This window comes from Histoplasma capsulatum, genomic scaffold (genome assembly GCF_000149585.1).
Source record: "Histoplasma capsulatum NAm1 scaffold_12 genomic scaffold, whole genome shotgun sequence".
NCBI classification, from domain to species: domain Eukaryota; kingdom Fungi; phylum Ascomycota; class Eurotiomycetes; order Onygenales; family Ajellomycetaceae; genus Histoplasma; species Histoplasma mississippiense.
In genome coordinates this window covers 320194-335253 of record NW_001813971.1, presented here as the reverse complement: position 1 = coordinate 335253, position 15060 = coordinate 320194, and the positions used below count along the sequence as shown (strand labels likewise).

Sequence of the window (15060 nt, the reverse complement as noted above, 5' to 3'; positions counted from 1 at the left end):
TTTTTTCAACTATGAAAACTATCTTCTTCCGCCATATTCCGCTATAATTTTCCCTGCAGCTGTCTGTGCCACTAGATAGGCTGTGGGTTGACTATGGTTGCTGTTTATTAAGGTTATTGTTAGGAGTTGCGTTTTATCAGGAATAGGAATGAGGAATGGGAAACAATGGCATATATGTCTATCGCCCTACTCACTTCGGTGTGATGGGACAAACACTCAGATCCACGACTCGCAACTTCTCAACGCCATAGATGCGGAAACTCGGATCCGTACACGCCATTGGGTCGTCTGCTTTGCCCATTTTTAGGGTTCCGTTGGCATGGAAGACCGGAAGTAGGTTCTCGTCGATGAATTCCTATGCACCCAAAATGAAGTTCTACATTAGATGGGGACAGCCACTCGTATAGAAAGATTATTAGAGACGTCAGAGAACGGGCGGGGTGATCCCCGGAGTGGCCGTACATGGATATCTTCGTCCGACTGGCTTTTCGGGGCCAGGACGTATCCCTTAAATTCCTTCTCAATTGCGCCGGACTGATAAAACTTCATAGCTTCCCTTATTGCCAAGGTCAACATCTTTCGATCAAACGGGTGTGACATGTAGTTGGAGTCAATCGCTGGCGGATCATTCACGTTTGCCGATTTCAGTGTGATTTCGCCCCTAGATTGCATATTCATAAGGCAGACGACGGTAGAAAGGTATGATGTTCCCTCAGGAACAACGTATGTCGGGGGGAAATGGGGCCCTGCGAGAAAGAGCTCATAATGAGGAACGGAATCCTTGGTTAGATATTGCTTTGAGAGAGTGTCTAGGTTTTGATATTCGCTTGTTGTAAGGATGGAATTTTCCTTGAGCCATCCGGTTATGACGCAAGACCGGTGCAGGTTTATCTCCCCGGTTCCGTCCCGTTTCCACTGTTCTCGTGCAGCTTCGAGGGCGGCAGGATTTGAATCAAATTGAGTCCGATCACTGAGACCCACACCTGGCGCGAATGATGCTCCTATAACAACTAAGGGGTGATCGGATAGTCCCTTGCCTACCCCAGGAAGATCATGGATAGTTTGAATATTATGCTGGGAGAGCTCCTGAGTGGGTCCAATACCAGATAGTAGCAAAATCTTCGCGGAATCGAATACACCGGCAGACAGTATTACTTCTTTATTCGCCGTGACTATTGTCGCATATGAGTTATGGCTCGAAAAAAAAAAAAAAAATAGCAGGGGCGGAACGGTGGGGTTTGACACACAATTCCTCCCATCCACTGCTTGGATGCCAACTGCTACTTTGTTTTCAAAGACAACCTTGGCAACTTTTATGTCAGTTAGCATCTTCAAATTCGCAGGGCGATAGTTCGTGTATATAGCCTCGCTGGTCCAGCGATAGCCTTTAAATGTTGTAGTAGGTGGTATGGACAACCCAATAGGATTTCCAGAGTTAGTATCCATATTTAACGGCAGCTAGAGTGAGGGCAATTAGAAATACATCATCCCTGAGTTGTAAGACATTAAGACCTCACCCCGTATCTTGTCCCTGCATCCAAAAGCTCCGTTATACCATTTTCCCATTGAGCAGGTAAGCTCACATGCACCGGTCTGAAGCTATTAGATTCGCATCCAAGACAGAGAGACTGGTAATAATATTCCATACGCACCCATTATATCCATGGTTCTCCGGTAAGGGATTGGAGTATTTCTTCATGTCCTCGGACAGCTCTGCGTGAAAAGTCTCTATCTATTTCCGAAAAAAAAAAAAAAAAAAAAAAAAAAAAAAAAAAAAAAAAAAAAAGACATGAAGTTAGCATTGGCATTGATATCGTACAGTAACAACTGCCTACCTCCTTGAACCTCCTGAGAGTATGTTCCCATTTCCACGAGTCATCACCAACAAGCTCAGCCCAGTAATTATAATCCTCCGCAGAGCCCCGAGTGTACGTCAAGAAGTTGACGTTGGTGCAGCCTCCTGGACCCTTGCCCCGGAGATAAGGGAGTACCCGGCCCTTGAGGGAAGTTTGGGGCGTTGTAATATACCCGAGATCTAAGTCGGGCCGTTGCCAGGCATGGTATCTATCATACTGGCAAAGATGCGAGTTGTCAGGAAACGCACTGCCAGATTCCAGAACCACCACCGAGCTTTCTGGCAACGCCGTTGCCAGTCGCGTCGCAAAGAGCAGGCCAGAGTTGCCCCCTACTAAATATTAGAGCCACGATCTGTAAACCACACTGATGACGATGGGAGGAAGCATACCCCCAACGATGATAAAATCGTAGGTGTCAGTCATGATGTCACTATTTTCCTCTCTCTAAGGTCTATATAGAATCTTCACCAAAGGAAAAAAGCGTCAGCTAGACATGGAGGGGTAACCGTCTTTTTATAGTTAGAGGAAAGGATAATTACCTCATTCATAGCTTGAATAACTAACTATTAGAAAGGATAAAATAATCAAGGCCCATTAGTTTTGATTAATACGGCCGTAATCCGTACCGTACCCGTGGAAATCTTTTGAAACATATGAGAGAGATTTCGCCCATTTTGATCCAAAGCTCATCGAGAGTCTGGGGCAAGGAAATGTGCATAGCCTTGGTGGATACTGTTTGTAATCATATTAGTTCATCGTCATGCAGTTCATCCCCGCAGCGCTTGAGACCGAGCTTCAACGTTTTGCTCCCCAATTGCTGTTGTTTGCTTTGGCTAATATAGTCGTGGGGGAATGTCATTCATTAGTTGGATAAACACGGAGATAGGTCGCGGGGGAAGGTCTGACTAGAAAAGAGAGGGTCTGCATGAAGTTGTCATTCACAATGCTGTTTGACAGAGAGGATCACTGCGTAGGCGGTAAAGTGTCAAGATCAACCCTTATAATTTCCACAGATCGCCATTAGCTTGAAGGTAAAATTAACCTGGTTCAGAGCATCTATCATGGGTCTGTAAGCAGTAAGTAGAGGGTCCCAGGATGTTCAGAGAACTAGTTGAGAGGGGGTTTGGGATGCCCGAACATATTCGGTTTTGGATAATGGCTCTCCAGGGTTCAAAATCAGAGCAGGCTGCGGGTAACCGACTCCATAGGCAAGCTACCTCCTACTGCGTCGAAGTGTAACCCGAGCTACTGAGTACTAGTAGATATACAACAAAAAGCAGATCGGAATCCTTGCTCATAGTGATAATCGCGGTTTCAGCTGAGGTGGGCTAAATCTGATAAACTGGGACCCCGTTTCAGGCTGACATCAACTGCTGCCCGGAACTAGTGAGAGATAGAGTTCTCGATTTCTCGATTAGAATGCCAAGTTTTATCCTAGCATTGCTTCAGAATGGTATTCTCCTAAAACTCGTTGAACCAGCTGTCTGCTTAGCTTTGTGACCCTTCACTTTTCCGGTTTTGTTGATATATATGCAACAATCCCCAGGCCCTGTCAAATGCCTTGGGAATGTTCAACTTTTTTTAAAACCACGCGAAGTGTACGCCCGTAGCCCTAAACGACAGTCCATGGATCATCATAGAGCAGTCCGCTGTGCTGCTGTTGTGTTTACGCTGTAGGCCAAGAATGAAAATTCATCGCTTTTAGCATAAACCTCGAAATGACTCTCACATATAGTACTCTGTAATAGAAATCTTATAGTGGATCTGAGAAAAAACAGTTTTCCAGGAGATTAATATCATTTCATACAAAGTATGAATCTATTTTAATTTACAATGAAATGGAACTTTCAGCATTCAAGATGGTGATTTCAACAATCTGAAATCATGTGATTGAATGCTTAAGAGAGCTAGATTCTTTTCTTTTTTTTGAACACTTAGAAGTTAGGATGGATCAATCAACCAAGGAATCAACTTAATATAACTAGTTCTTCAATTCTTGCTTCTAATTCTTGTTTCTAATCCTTGAGAAAAACACATCTCCAGGGCTTGTGAAGTTGTAGGCTTACATAAGAACCCTTTCGCTGATTCCAACCACCCAGAAGCCAGATTCGCCTAAACTATACAGCGTACGACCTTCGACAAGACTCTACATGATGAGCCAACATGGTCGTCACAAACTTTATCTAGCGGGATTTATCTTCCCTCTACATAGTAATGCCCGCGCCGGTACTCCGTAGCGCCAGAGGAGAGCAGGGAGGCGCGAACCCTGTTCAGCACCATGATCAACTACATGCCTGACCGAACAGTTAAAAATCGCTACAAACCAGCGGTTCTCATAAATGCAACATTTGAACATGTTAAATCCGCTGATGAGTTCCTTGATTATTTCTTTACCTACGTTTATGGTAGTATCACTGCGGAAGAAGAACATGGAACTGGTTCTGTTCATCAAGCATTCACCTACTTCCGCGATTTCTCGCTGTGGAATTCAAAGCGAAAAGGAGAAGCTGTGGTTACCATGGATAAATTTGCTGAATACATGATTGACAAATTTTTCATGCCACGTCAGTTAGCTTTTGTTTCCGTTCTCCTTTCTATTCTCCTGTCTTCTTGGAAGTTGTGGCGTGTAGTACCCTATGAACTCTTAACATTAACTTCTGCCATGTTGTTCGAGCCTCCTCCGTCAAAACGCCGCAGCCCACACCTACATCATTGTCTTCAAAACAATCTACTCCCATTGGTACGAGAAACCGTGTATCGAAGTTACGACAAGAATGCTTTTTCCGCGACCATCATCGCTGTGTAGTTTCGCGAAAGTTTGATAGAGCAGAAGTCAAGAAACGGCTTGACACAAATGAGGATAGCACAGATGATGATGGAAAAACCTTTGAAGGATCTAAATAACGATGAATTTGAATACCTAGAAGTGGCTCACATAACCCCTCATTCTCTCACATCCATCTCTCCAGAAAACTCACAATTAGTACGTCCATCCCCTGGCAACAGAAAACTGTTACTCTTCTCTAATATTGTTCATTAGAGTGAGTCGAAGCAGGCAGCACATCACATTCTAAAAATATTTGATCCGGATGTGATCTATCTTATCGAAGGACAAAATATTGATAGCCCAAAAAATGCGTTGACACTAACGCAAAAGTACCATCGACTTTTCGGAGAATTTGAGATATATTTCGAGCCCACTGAGAATAAACATGAATACAAACTTAATACAACGGAAGAGAGGTCCTTCTTGCGCGACCCCTTATTCCCAGTCGTTCGCCAGCTTTATCTCAGTCCTGAACATACTATTGATCCACCCTCACCTCATCTCCTTGCAGTCCATAGTGCTGTTGCACGCATTCTGAAACTAAGCGGTGCTGCGGGTGAATACATAGAAAACATACTTCGAGAAATGGAGGATCCTTGCGTGGAGGCAGATGAATCAACAAATTTAGAACGCCTCCTAAACTGGGGTGTACAGGGTTGGCTAAGCCTCATCCGTTCGGGGATAGTTGCACATTGATATTTTGTCCCGATCTTTCTTCCTGCTTGCCAGAGTTGAACGTGCCATGCAGTCTCTTTCAATTGTTTCGACCCTCGCGGATATTCCCTTAAATATTACTTTGAATATGTTTTAAAGGACTTCGTTATCCTCGCTCTTGACTTTCTGTGGCCATTTGCGATGGCGAGGTCTTGAGTTGCCACCCCAATACTCATCTTTCTCTTCATGTGTTTCTCTACATACGACCTTCGCCGCTCTTTTAACTTGACATGTGCAACATTCTCACTCTTTTAAAAGACTTCTTCAATAATGAGGTCATCTTATTTGCTGAGAATTTGCTGCATTTGAGTGCAAACCAAATTTTCTCTATAGATATCTCATCAATATGGCAGAAGAAGCAACATATCATGAAACGCAACCTGTCACTCATGGCATCCCAATGCAATGAAACCGCTGCTTACAGAATCCAAATAGTATGTCAGCCAACTTAATAGTAAGTATGTTCCTTCATACACAGCCTGCGTGAGCAAAATTCCTCCTCATATGCAAAGCAAGCAATATATGCATCCAAGCCAATATGGACGACCAGCTCGAATTCAACAGGCAACGAGCGAGCGGTGAAGCATCTCTTATAGCTGACAGTGGGATGCAGAGTTTCATCTTAAGAGCTTTTAGGCCGCCCACCGGGCCGGCCTTGTGATTGTGGTTGCATAATGATGGCAAGAGCTCAAGCTAGGCTTCAACATCATACCCATCTCTGGGGATGGTGGCATCCCTTCCTGAGTGGAAATGGAATGTCAGATGTCAGTTCAATTATTAGAACCATTACGTGCTGAGTGAGGGAATCTATTCCATTGACAAAAAAAAAACAATCCATGCGAGCACATGCTAGAATAACTATTGCCTCAATCAACGGTCTGCTATTGGTGCACTAGGGGAAACGCTTGTGGCAAGTCTACCTTTGGAGAGCGACAAACGCTGATCCGAATGCCTTTGAGAATCTACCTTTCCTACTGCGAGGGATTGAAAGATGAGGTAAGGCAGGAGAATATCTTTGAAGCTTATATCAATTCCCCAGAACAAGGGCCGTCTTCCATTGAAATAGTATGGGCTAGCCGCCAGTCATTTCGGCGAAGGAGATGTGAAGAGCGATGTGAGAGAGTGCGATCACTTTGATCAAGAAACCGGAGTTGGATTATATACAATAGTTGAACGATTAGCACAATGACCAGGAAGCAATTCAGAAAATACAGAGCAGTGACCCGTATATCGGTCACTAACTAAATTGCCAAATTAATCTAAGACTGCTTCGCGCCAAATCGAGGTCTTCTCGACAACCTCACCATCAAATTTATTTATCTTCTCATTCATCACTTCGCAATGATAGAGCTTTCATTTTCACACGTAATTCGGCCAAGCTACATCAGAGAGATATCAAGGATATTGATTTTCCCAAAGCGGTGAGTTGCACTCTCCATATTCTGGGAGTTATCAGACGGCTTATGCTATTAGGTCATTGAACTGCTCGTAGCGAATCAAAAGGAACCGCCTTTGAAGCTATTGTTCCATTAAAGAAGGCCTTTGGGAAATCGAGTAAGGGAAATTGGGGCTCTGGTACCGGGGAACATTCAAAAAGATGCATTGAAATCCAACAAAAAGGAGTAAAAACTGAGGACCTGAGGACATTGAACCCCCTGAGTGGATCTCATTGGCAGTTTCTGTCCGAAATAAATGGATATAGAATCACACTCTTGACTCGCTTGTGATGTCAAATTCGAGCTGAGGGCTTCATTAGTCTCGGAAACAAAAAGAAAACCTTTTTGAAGGTGCGTTGCCAACGGTTGGCAATTTTCTCCGCCACTGCTCTCTGCTTCCGGCTATCACGTTCCGCTCTCTCCCACCTCCGTCTTTTTCAAAAAGCATGAATGGGGATATACTTCATGCTCCCATCCTTGCCGATGTATCACCTTGCCGTTGAGTTCTGGCCCCGCTAATTGCTGGAAAGACTTATTATTTGAAGATTATTTATATTTATGATAACAGCTGTTAGAACAAGTGTTCGGCATCTTATCCTTAATGCAACACGCGGTTCTGAGTGCCATTTGTCTCCGACAACAAAATACCGGGCAACCAGTGTCTGCTTCCCTCTGGGATCAAGCGGAAGCGGCTAATGAGTGTCTGAGAGAGTAATAGTGCTTTTTGTGGCATGGACGAGTCGTACTGTGAGATGGACAAAAACATGCAAACTGCTTTATAAGTGTTGGCCACAATGTTAAACATCACTGGCTTGAATCACCTGAGTGTGGGAATAACCTACAATTGTGCCTCGGATTTCCCTATTCTTGGCATGCAGTTGTAGTTAGATGTTGGAATCTGGCGCAAACAAGTCAATAATCAAAAATTATACGTTCATCTTCGATACTATTGGTCAGAGCTGTCTTGCGGAATGAGCCGGTCGGATCTGGAAGGACCCCATCCTGAGGATTGATCCTTTTGGCGCAGTGGGAAAACGCCATTTTACATCCTTTGGCCCATCAATTTTTAGCAAGAAGCCGTTCAGACACATAGTTACCTGCAACGAGGCAACTCCAACACACCGCAGGGTATATATAATGTCCGCCGCGCTCCCACGTTATGCTCATTACTCCATTTCTATTTACAAGCAAATGCGACTTTGAGCAGCTTCGTTTTGCACATCCCCCACTCCCAGTCCCCATTCATAGATTAGATGTGATTTTACACAGGATTTATTCACAATGAGCCTCATCTCCAAACTGCCGACGGAACTGGTGGAAGAAATTACTCGGCATATGGACAAATGTGTTCTGAAAAATTTCGGGAGTGTTTGCTGGAGATTCCGCTCCATTGTCGAACCGAGATTATACGAAACGATCGGCTTGAACAACCCGGAAACATCTTACCGTGAGGTATTGAAATTGCTGATAGCCATCGATAAACGGCCCCGGATGGTTTCTCGCACGGAAGCAGTAACCATATTCGAGTCAAACCAAGCCACAGGTGAGAGTGAGCTTGTTCAAGCTGCTAAATTGGATCCGACCGTCACCGTGAATGAAATCATCTCACACCTGTTGTCCAAATTACCCATTCTCCACTCCTTTCATATCCGCTTTCCCCCATGTTTACCTCATCTTAGATGTGGCTTAGGCATACCTTTCGACTTCTCTAACCTAAGGAAGATTGTAAACATTCGTTTGCCATGGTATTCCCTATCTTCAACAGCAGGATTACCTCCGACACTAGCACGCCTCGATTTGGAGAGAGTTGGCCACTGGTCGACGGGGATTATGTGGAAAATTTGCTGGTCAATTGTGCCAAACAGAAGCATGTTGCGGGCCCAGACGCAGGTGGACTAAAAATCATCACCATCAACTTTTTGTTGCGGCATCTAAAGAAGTTGGAAACTATCTGCGAAAATAAAGGGATACGACTAATACTGTGTTCGGGTCCTTACCAAGGCTCTTTCCGGGCAATGTACTGTACGGAGTAGAGGTCGTTGAACCTTGGGACAGCAATGTAGGTAACTTCTAAGTTATTATAATATTAGTTTACTTTGGCAAGCCAACACCCTTGCCAGCTTCAATCTATTCGTCAAATCTATGAACTCGCCAACCCCATCCGGGGATGGAATTTTGGCGTCCAAAGGAGCTTTAGGGAAAATTATAAAATAGCCAAAAAAAAAAAAAAAAAAATAAAAAAAAAAAAAAAAAAAAAAAAAAAGGGGAATCTGTCACAACAGGAAATCTGGGGAAATAGCGGACCCTTCCTCGAAATAGGTGAGCCTGGGGAACAGTCATGATCAAATTTGTCATGCAAATGTATATACATGTATGTACTGTAAAGCATCCATAACCCTTTGGATGGGATGAGTCTTCAGCCAGTTCCATCTTTGGCGGTTCTCCCCGATCTCTTGTTCACATACTGCACCAAAACCAACCTGGAACAACCCTTGACATGAAAATACCAAAAAAAAGGGCATCACGAAGAAGGAGGAAGCCCAATGAATGCAATTGGCATAAAATATGACCTTCAATCGTAGCTTGAAACCCCCTTGCTCGTCAGCAAGAATAGTAGTGGTATCTGCCGCTCGATGTCATTCGTGCGTTGTTGCGACATGTACCCAAGGCCAAGCTGATAACAGTCGGTTTTCCAAGCATTAGTTAGCTACTTCGAACTGAGTTGTATTAACTTAGCACATGTTCATTATTGTCTCGGCTATGGTCGACAAAGGAAGTATAAAACTAAAAACTTTTTACCACTAGTTAAAAGGAGAATTCCCCCAATTACCAACGTCTTAAGTTCACAATTTTATGCCTTGAAGTTTCACAGAAAGCCTCTAGAAGACAATAAGAGCTGTGCATGGAAATACTAGCACCTCACACTAATGCGGATATAATCTGGGCGTTGTGTATAAATAGATCAGGATGCACCCGCATACTGCGAACGTTGAATTCAGAACAGCCTCAAGGTGACCAGGACCTATTCCACATTAGGGATACTCGTAGTTTCAATTTTGGAAATCACCTGGGAGGTTCCGAATGAGCTATATTCAGACAGAAGTGTGCTGTTTTGCCCTGTGTCATTTTGGTTGTCGTGTGTGCCCATGAACAGGAAATGTTTTTAGGGGCCATTCGGCATTGAGTTTAAATAAGTCAGGCTGCGGGCTTGGCCTGACCGGTCCCCACCGTTCCCCGTTGCCAAACCTTCAGCGCACGGATGATGATACTAATTAAATGGGCGTGGTCCCGCCGCAGCATCAAGTAGATTGTTTGAAGGAAATCTCGGTTTGTTCCCGGCTGTAAGACGGGCGCATTGCGCCAGCTCCTTGGTCAAAGGAGGTACTCCGTATATACGAGGTTCTTGGCGAGGGCACGCAACAGGCATAAATACATGGGGAGTGTGGAGCTTGCTCAAGCGAAGTTTGTGCACCACCTCGCGTACTTCGAAAAGAAGAAAAATACTTGTCCCTGGACTGGCACCGTCATGAGGTAAAACTTTCCAGGAGGATCAGCAATCCACAATTAACATCAAGCTGAGACTGATTGATAAAAATTGGGCCTCCGCAGGCCTTACCAGGGGTGCTTCCGAGTCGTATGAAGCAAGCAAGTCTCCAGGACTCCAGCATCACACCGGACCACTGCCCGAGAAGTGCAATCTGTCCAGTGGAACAGGCTATCTGAGTCCCTGGACTGTAGCCGCCGGGCTCGTCCACGGATGTTCCCGGTAACGTGACTTACCGTCCCCCTCTCAGCCTCATCCCGATCTCACCCAAACGTTGAAACGCCAAAACCTTCGATCAACTTCACCTCCAGCTCCAACTTCGCCTCTCCCTTGATCGAGATCTTCGGCGTGTCTCTCCTTTGCCCACGGCTGGGGGGTGCTTGGTTCGTCTTTCTCCTGTTTTGTCTTGTTCCTTCTTGTTGTGTTTCCCCTCCCCGCCACTGTCATGCCCTAACGATCCGCACATCCTGAAGTCAACCATCTTATTATTACTCGGCCCTTTTTATCCTTGTGCATACCGCTGTCAGCAACCTCTCTCCGAGTTATATTTAGATCTACTGCTTTGATCGCTGCCACCGCGTCAAACATTTCAAGTTTTTTTCTTTGCAACCCTCCGCCCCACTAATCATCAAGCAACACTGCGACTCAACCAACAACCAGGCCCTAGTTCTTTAGACTACTCGGCGGCCTTTACGGTGAAACAAACTTCCGCCAAAGAAGTCCTTCCCCGAGGGTGTGCGGAAACACAACTTTCCCCTTTCTCAGTGACGTCCATGTCCTCCCGGACTCATGCAATTCTTTCATAAAAATAAATCTCAGGCGTCACTAGTTGGTACTGTCGACAACCGGGCTAATCACCCGCCACCGCCGCATCAGCAGCAGCAGCAGCAGCAGCAGCAGCAGCAGCAGCAACAAGATCGCCATCTTCAAAACCAACATCATCTCCGCCACCAACCCGTGGGCGAATCGCTCGACTATAACAGTGAACCCCAATCCCAGCGGTATTCTTATGTTGATAACGAGGCATACGACCAAGGCTACGCTCACTCTCACGCTGCCCACACAGTTCAGCATACTTCCAATTATCAGAATCTGCAACCGAATGACCCAAATTTCATCCCTGGACTAGCTATCACCTCCTATTCACCAACTGTTTCCCAGCCTTCTCCAAATTACTCTCGACGACCGACGCTGAACCTGATTCCATCCGCTGCAAGTGGATTTTATTCTCCCGATACCTCCACAAACCCCGAAGTCAGCTCGTCCGATTTGTCGTGGACCCCTCATAGCCCTGAGACATATCCTCCCCTAGAATCCCTTCCGAAGAAGTCGAGAAGAAGCATTTTCGGCTTTTCATCTTCCAAGGACTCTACGACACCTGCGCCCAAAGTGGTGGGTCGAAACCTCTCTGTGCGAAAGAAGGATAAAGCACAGACAAGTGGGCCGCAAAACACTCCAGACAGGCAATCTGCTGAGCCCACTCCGGAGTTGTTTGAAGAGCCGGCAGCTGGAACCCGTATGCCACTCTCGAAAAAGCCCCCACAACCATATATCCAGCAGCAACATTTCTCTTACCCTTCTACAACCGCCAATCCATCATCTTCTCACGTTGAAACTCCGTCATTCGACCAGCGTCCAGAAAATCGTTCTGTTCAACGCGTGAATACTGATACACTGTCCAGCCAAGAATCCATCTACACGCAACGAGAATCTAGTGACTCGTTCCAAGCGAATCCATTCTCAGAAGTCCAGCAGTCTGCACCTCGCAACCCTCAGTTCCATATTAGCTACCCAACACGACGTGACTCGATTGCTGACTTTACGGAGCCAACTCTTGAACCACCCCATTATTCTTCTCAGTCAGAATCCCTCCTTACCGCTCGACCATCCTCACAGCAGTCTGGAGGCCCGCCTCCCTCCCCGCTCCACCAATATCAAACTACTGAACCAAGCCAACAGAAACCGTCTTTCCGCCAGAACGCCCAGCCATCCGCCGGGCTTGCTCAAACTCAGGGCAGCATGCCGCCGGACAGACAAACGGGATTGCGGCAGCAGGTTGACTCTACTCCTCAGCATGGAGGGCAAGGTCGAGAGGGCATAGGCAGTGGCCAATCCCAATATCCACCAAATCTAGCCCAGGGCGGCAGCTTCAAAGGGAACCATTCTCAGCAAAGCCTGGGAGACCAAGATCGGCAAACGCCACCGCCAGCTAATAATGGTAATAATAGTAATAAAGGCCGCGAAGACCATTCAGAAGCAGAAGTCCGTGCGTTGGTGCAAAAACACGAGGAACTCCGTACGTGGCCTTTGTGGGGGGTTATAATTTTAAATATTATTCAAAAACCCCCTTTTCCTTACTTATTAGCTCTGCTGACCATTCCTTCATAGAAGCCAAATATCTGAAAGTTAAAAAGTATTATTTTGAGAAGGATGCTCAGGTTCAACTACTCCAGAATACAGTTGCTCATCAGCGGATGGCTACATCTCGCACGGTCCTTGATGACAGCGAATATATGACTCGATTCTCCCGGCTGGATGGCGCAATCAACAATCTTTCTTTCAACATTCGCAAGGAGTGGAGGAACATTCCGATTTGGCTCCAAGGCTTCGTTAACGAAGATGCTGTTGCTGTCGGCACCAAAGAAATGACGGCAGCTGGACGTGCATATGTTAGTCGATGGCTGGTCGATGAAATATTTGACCGGCTTTTCCATCCGGGCCTGGAGCTGAATCTTTCCCGCACGTTAAAAATGATTGAGCACAATGTACGGCGCGGGGCTAAAATAGCCTCCGATGAGGATAGAGAGAACCATCTTTCCAAGTTGTCAGCCTGGCGCAGGACCACGTTGGATGGATTGGGCGAGATATTTCAGAGCCGGGCCGCGGAGGAGAATAGATCGCAGTTAATCAAAAACCTCGTCGAGAAGCTCACGGCGTCCTTGGAAATGCATTTAAAAACCCCACCGCCACCGGGCCTCGAGAACGGTGTCTCCATGATCGTTGAGCTTGCCGTTGGCATCTCTGCAAATATCCCCTTTGAATCGAGAGAGATCGCGATAGAGTACTTCCTCCCCGGCTCTCCGATATCAGATACCTACATGAAATTAGAGGTATCACTTCCTCCACTAGTCGGGCTACCCGAGCCTCAAGCTGCTGTCGATCGAATAGAGCAAGGTTCCCCGACGAAAGGCATGAAAGCCAGTGTTGCAGCGGAGAGTTCTTCCCTGCTGGAGGTGGACAGGGACAACGGGAAGGACTCCTCGTCCTCCTCCACCGCCCAATCTGGCCAATCACCCGTGCCGCCTGCACAGCCCAAGGAGCCAAGGAAGAAATCGATATTTGAGTCGCTGATGAGCAAAAAGCCGCATTCCAGCAGTTCCGGAGGTGCGGCCCAGGGACAATCTGAGCAACAAACTCGACCTGCCTCTGCTCTCACGCGTGAAAAGGAGCGGGAGGAGGCGGAGTTTAGAGAAGGTGACAATGGCACCAATGCGAACGCCGGAACTAATCAACACAGCCGTATTAGATTTGCGGCGTTTGTTGCTGTGGAGGTGAGGAGCAAGGGAGTAGGCAATGTTATTGTCCAGGCACCCGTCTATGGAGTAATGTGATCCGCTGCCTTGTCATCCTTTTTTTTTTTTTTTTTTTTTTTTTTTTTTCCTTGATGGATCCGGTTTAACTCCCCCTTCTGTTTTGCCTTTGGGCTATTTTTGTTTGAATTTTGGTTTGGCTTTGATTTTTTTTTTTTTTTTTTTCTGGTGCGTAGATGTTGGAAAGAGTCGACGATTAGTCGTAGTCCAATATGCCCAACAGTTCTTCTATATTTTTCCATTTGGAACCGGTCAATAAATACTCTTTTGGTTTTCATTTTTCGGTTGTGAAAAAGTACTAGAAAACATATGAATGAACGAATCCACCTAACCCAGCGTGCGCTGCCCCCTTGATTTCCGTGTATCCGCATTCCCGTTTCCCCGCCTTTATTCTCCTCCAAACGGTATTTTTATCATGCTGACCGAGACTTGTTGAATCTTTGAAACTCAATATCTTGGATGGGCCCCTTTACTCTGTCATATTTCTTCAAGTTCTCTTCTCTTTGCCATATTTTTCCCGCTTGAAGAGAGAGCGGAAACTCCAGCACGAGATGGGACGGTACGGGATAACTTCGTTGGCCCTGTACTTTTCTCTATATACATCGCTTCTTCTGTGTGATTTCTTTCTTTCTTTTTTTGTTCAACAGCACACATCGTGAGGCCATATAGATTTTGACGGAAAATCCGCCTCTTGAGAATCTCGTTATCATTCTTTGCTACTTATTGTTATGGCGATAACCCCCTTCGGCCTCAACGATGATGATTTCTTTTTCGTTTCTTCAACCTTTATTTCTCTTTCCTACTAGATTGGTGTAGCAGATGCTTTCCCCAAGATGCACTCGCCCATGTTGGCTTTTGCAGTTTTGCTAGAATTACGTTATAACCCCGAGTGAGGAGGGACGCACTTTTAAAAGAAGAGAAGAGTACAGAGCAATACAAGTCCTCCTATCTTCTACCTACTATGGTTGCTAGGCCGGAACTAAGTTAGTTAACTAACTAAGTTAGTCAAACTTATGTAATCCGCAAGCGAACCCGCGCCAAGTCTCGGCCCGCACTAGTCTGTTTACGGCTAGATGAGGATTTTCGATCCCAC

General features: G+C 45.8%; 3 protein-coding genes across 3 annotated transcripts; 2 read left to right on the top strand and 1 right to left on the bottom strand.

The window, feature by feature from the left end:
• Positions 1–18: 18 nt before the first annotated feature.
• On the bottom strand, positions 19–2279 carry HCAG_08670 (predicted protein; the record flags this gene model as incomplete). The annotated part of the gene is made up of 6 exons (XM_001536299.1): positions 19–91; positions 195–355; positions 463–1172; positions 1248–1458; positions 1836–2185; positions 2246–2279. 6 exons carry the CDS (start codon positions 2277–2279, stop codon positions 19–21), a joined length of 1539 nt encoding a protein of 512 aa, XP_001536349.1.
• Positions 2280–4134: 1855 nt separating this feature from the next.
• Positions 4135–6072, top strand: HCAG_08669 (predicted protein; the record flags this gene model as incomplete). The annotated part of the gene is made up of 5 exons (XM_001536298.1): positions 4135–4420; positions 4781–4839; positions 4897–5338; positions 5731–5831; positions 6034–6072. The coding sequence occupies 5 exons, from the start codon at positions 4135–4137 to the stop codon at positions 6070–6072; spliced, it is 927 nt and encodes a 308-aa protein (XP_001536348.1).
• A 3728-nt stretch (positions 6073–9800) lies between these two features.
• On the top strand, positions 9801–13988 carry HCAG_08668 (predicted protein; the record flags this gene model as incomplete). Its single annotated transcript, XM_001536297.1, has 6 exons — positions 9801–9844; positions 10141–10160; positions 10443–10599; positions 11053–11110; positions 11254–12673; positions 12766–13988. The coding sequence occupies 6 exons, from the start codon at positions 9801–9803 to the stop codon at positions 13986–13988; spliced, it is 2922 nt and encodes a 973-aa protein (XP_001536347.1).
• Between the last annotated feature and the right edge of the window lie 1072 nt (positions 13989–15060).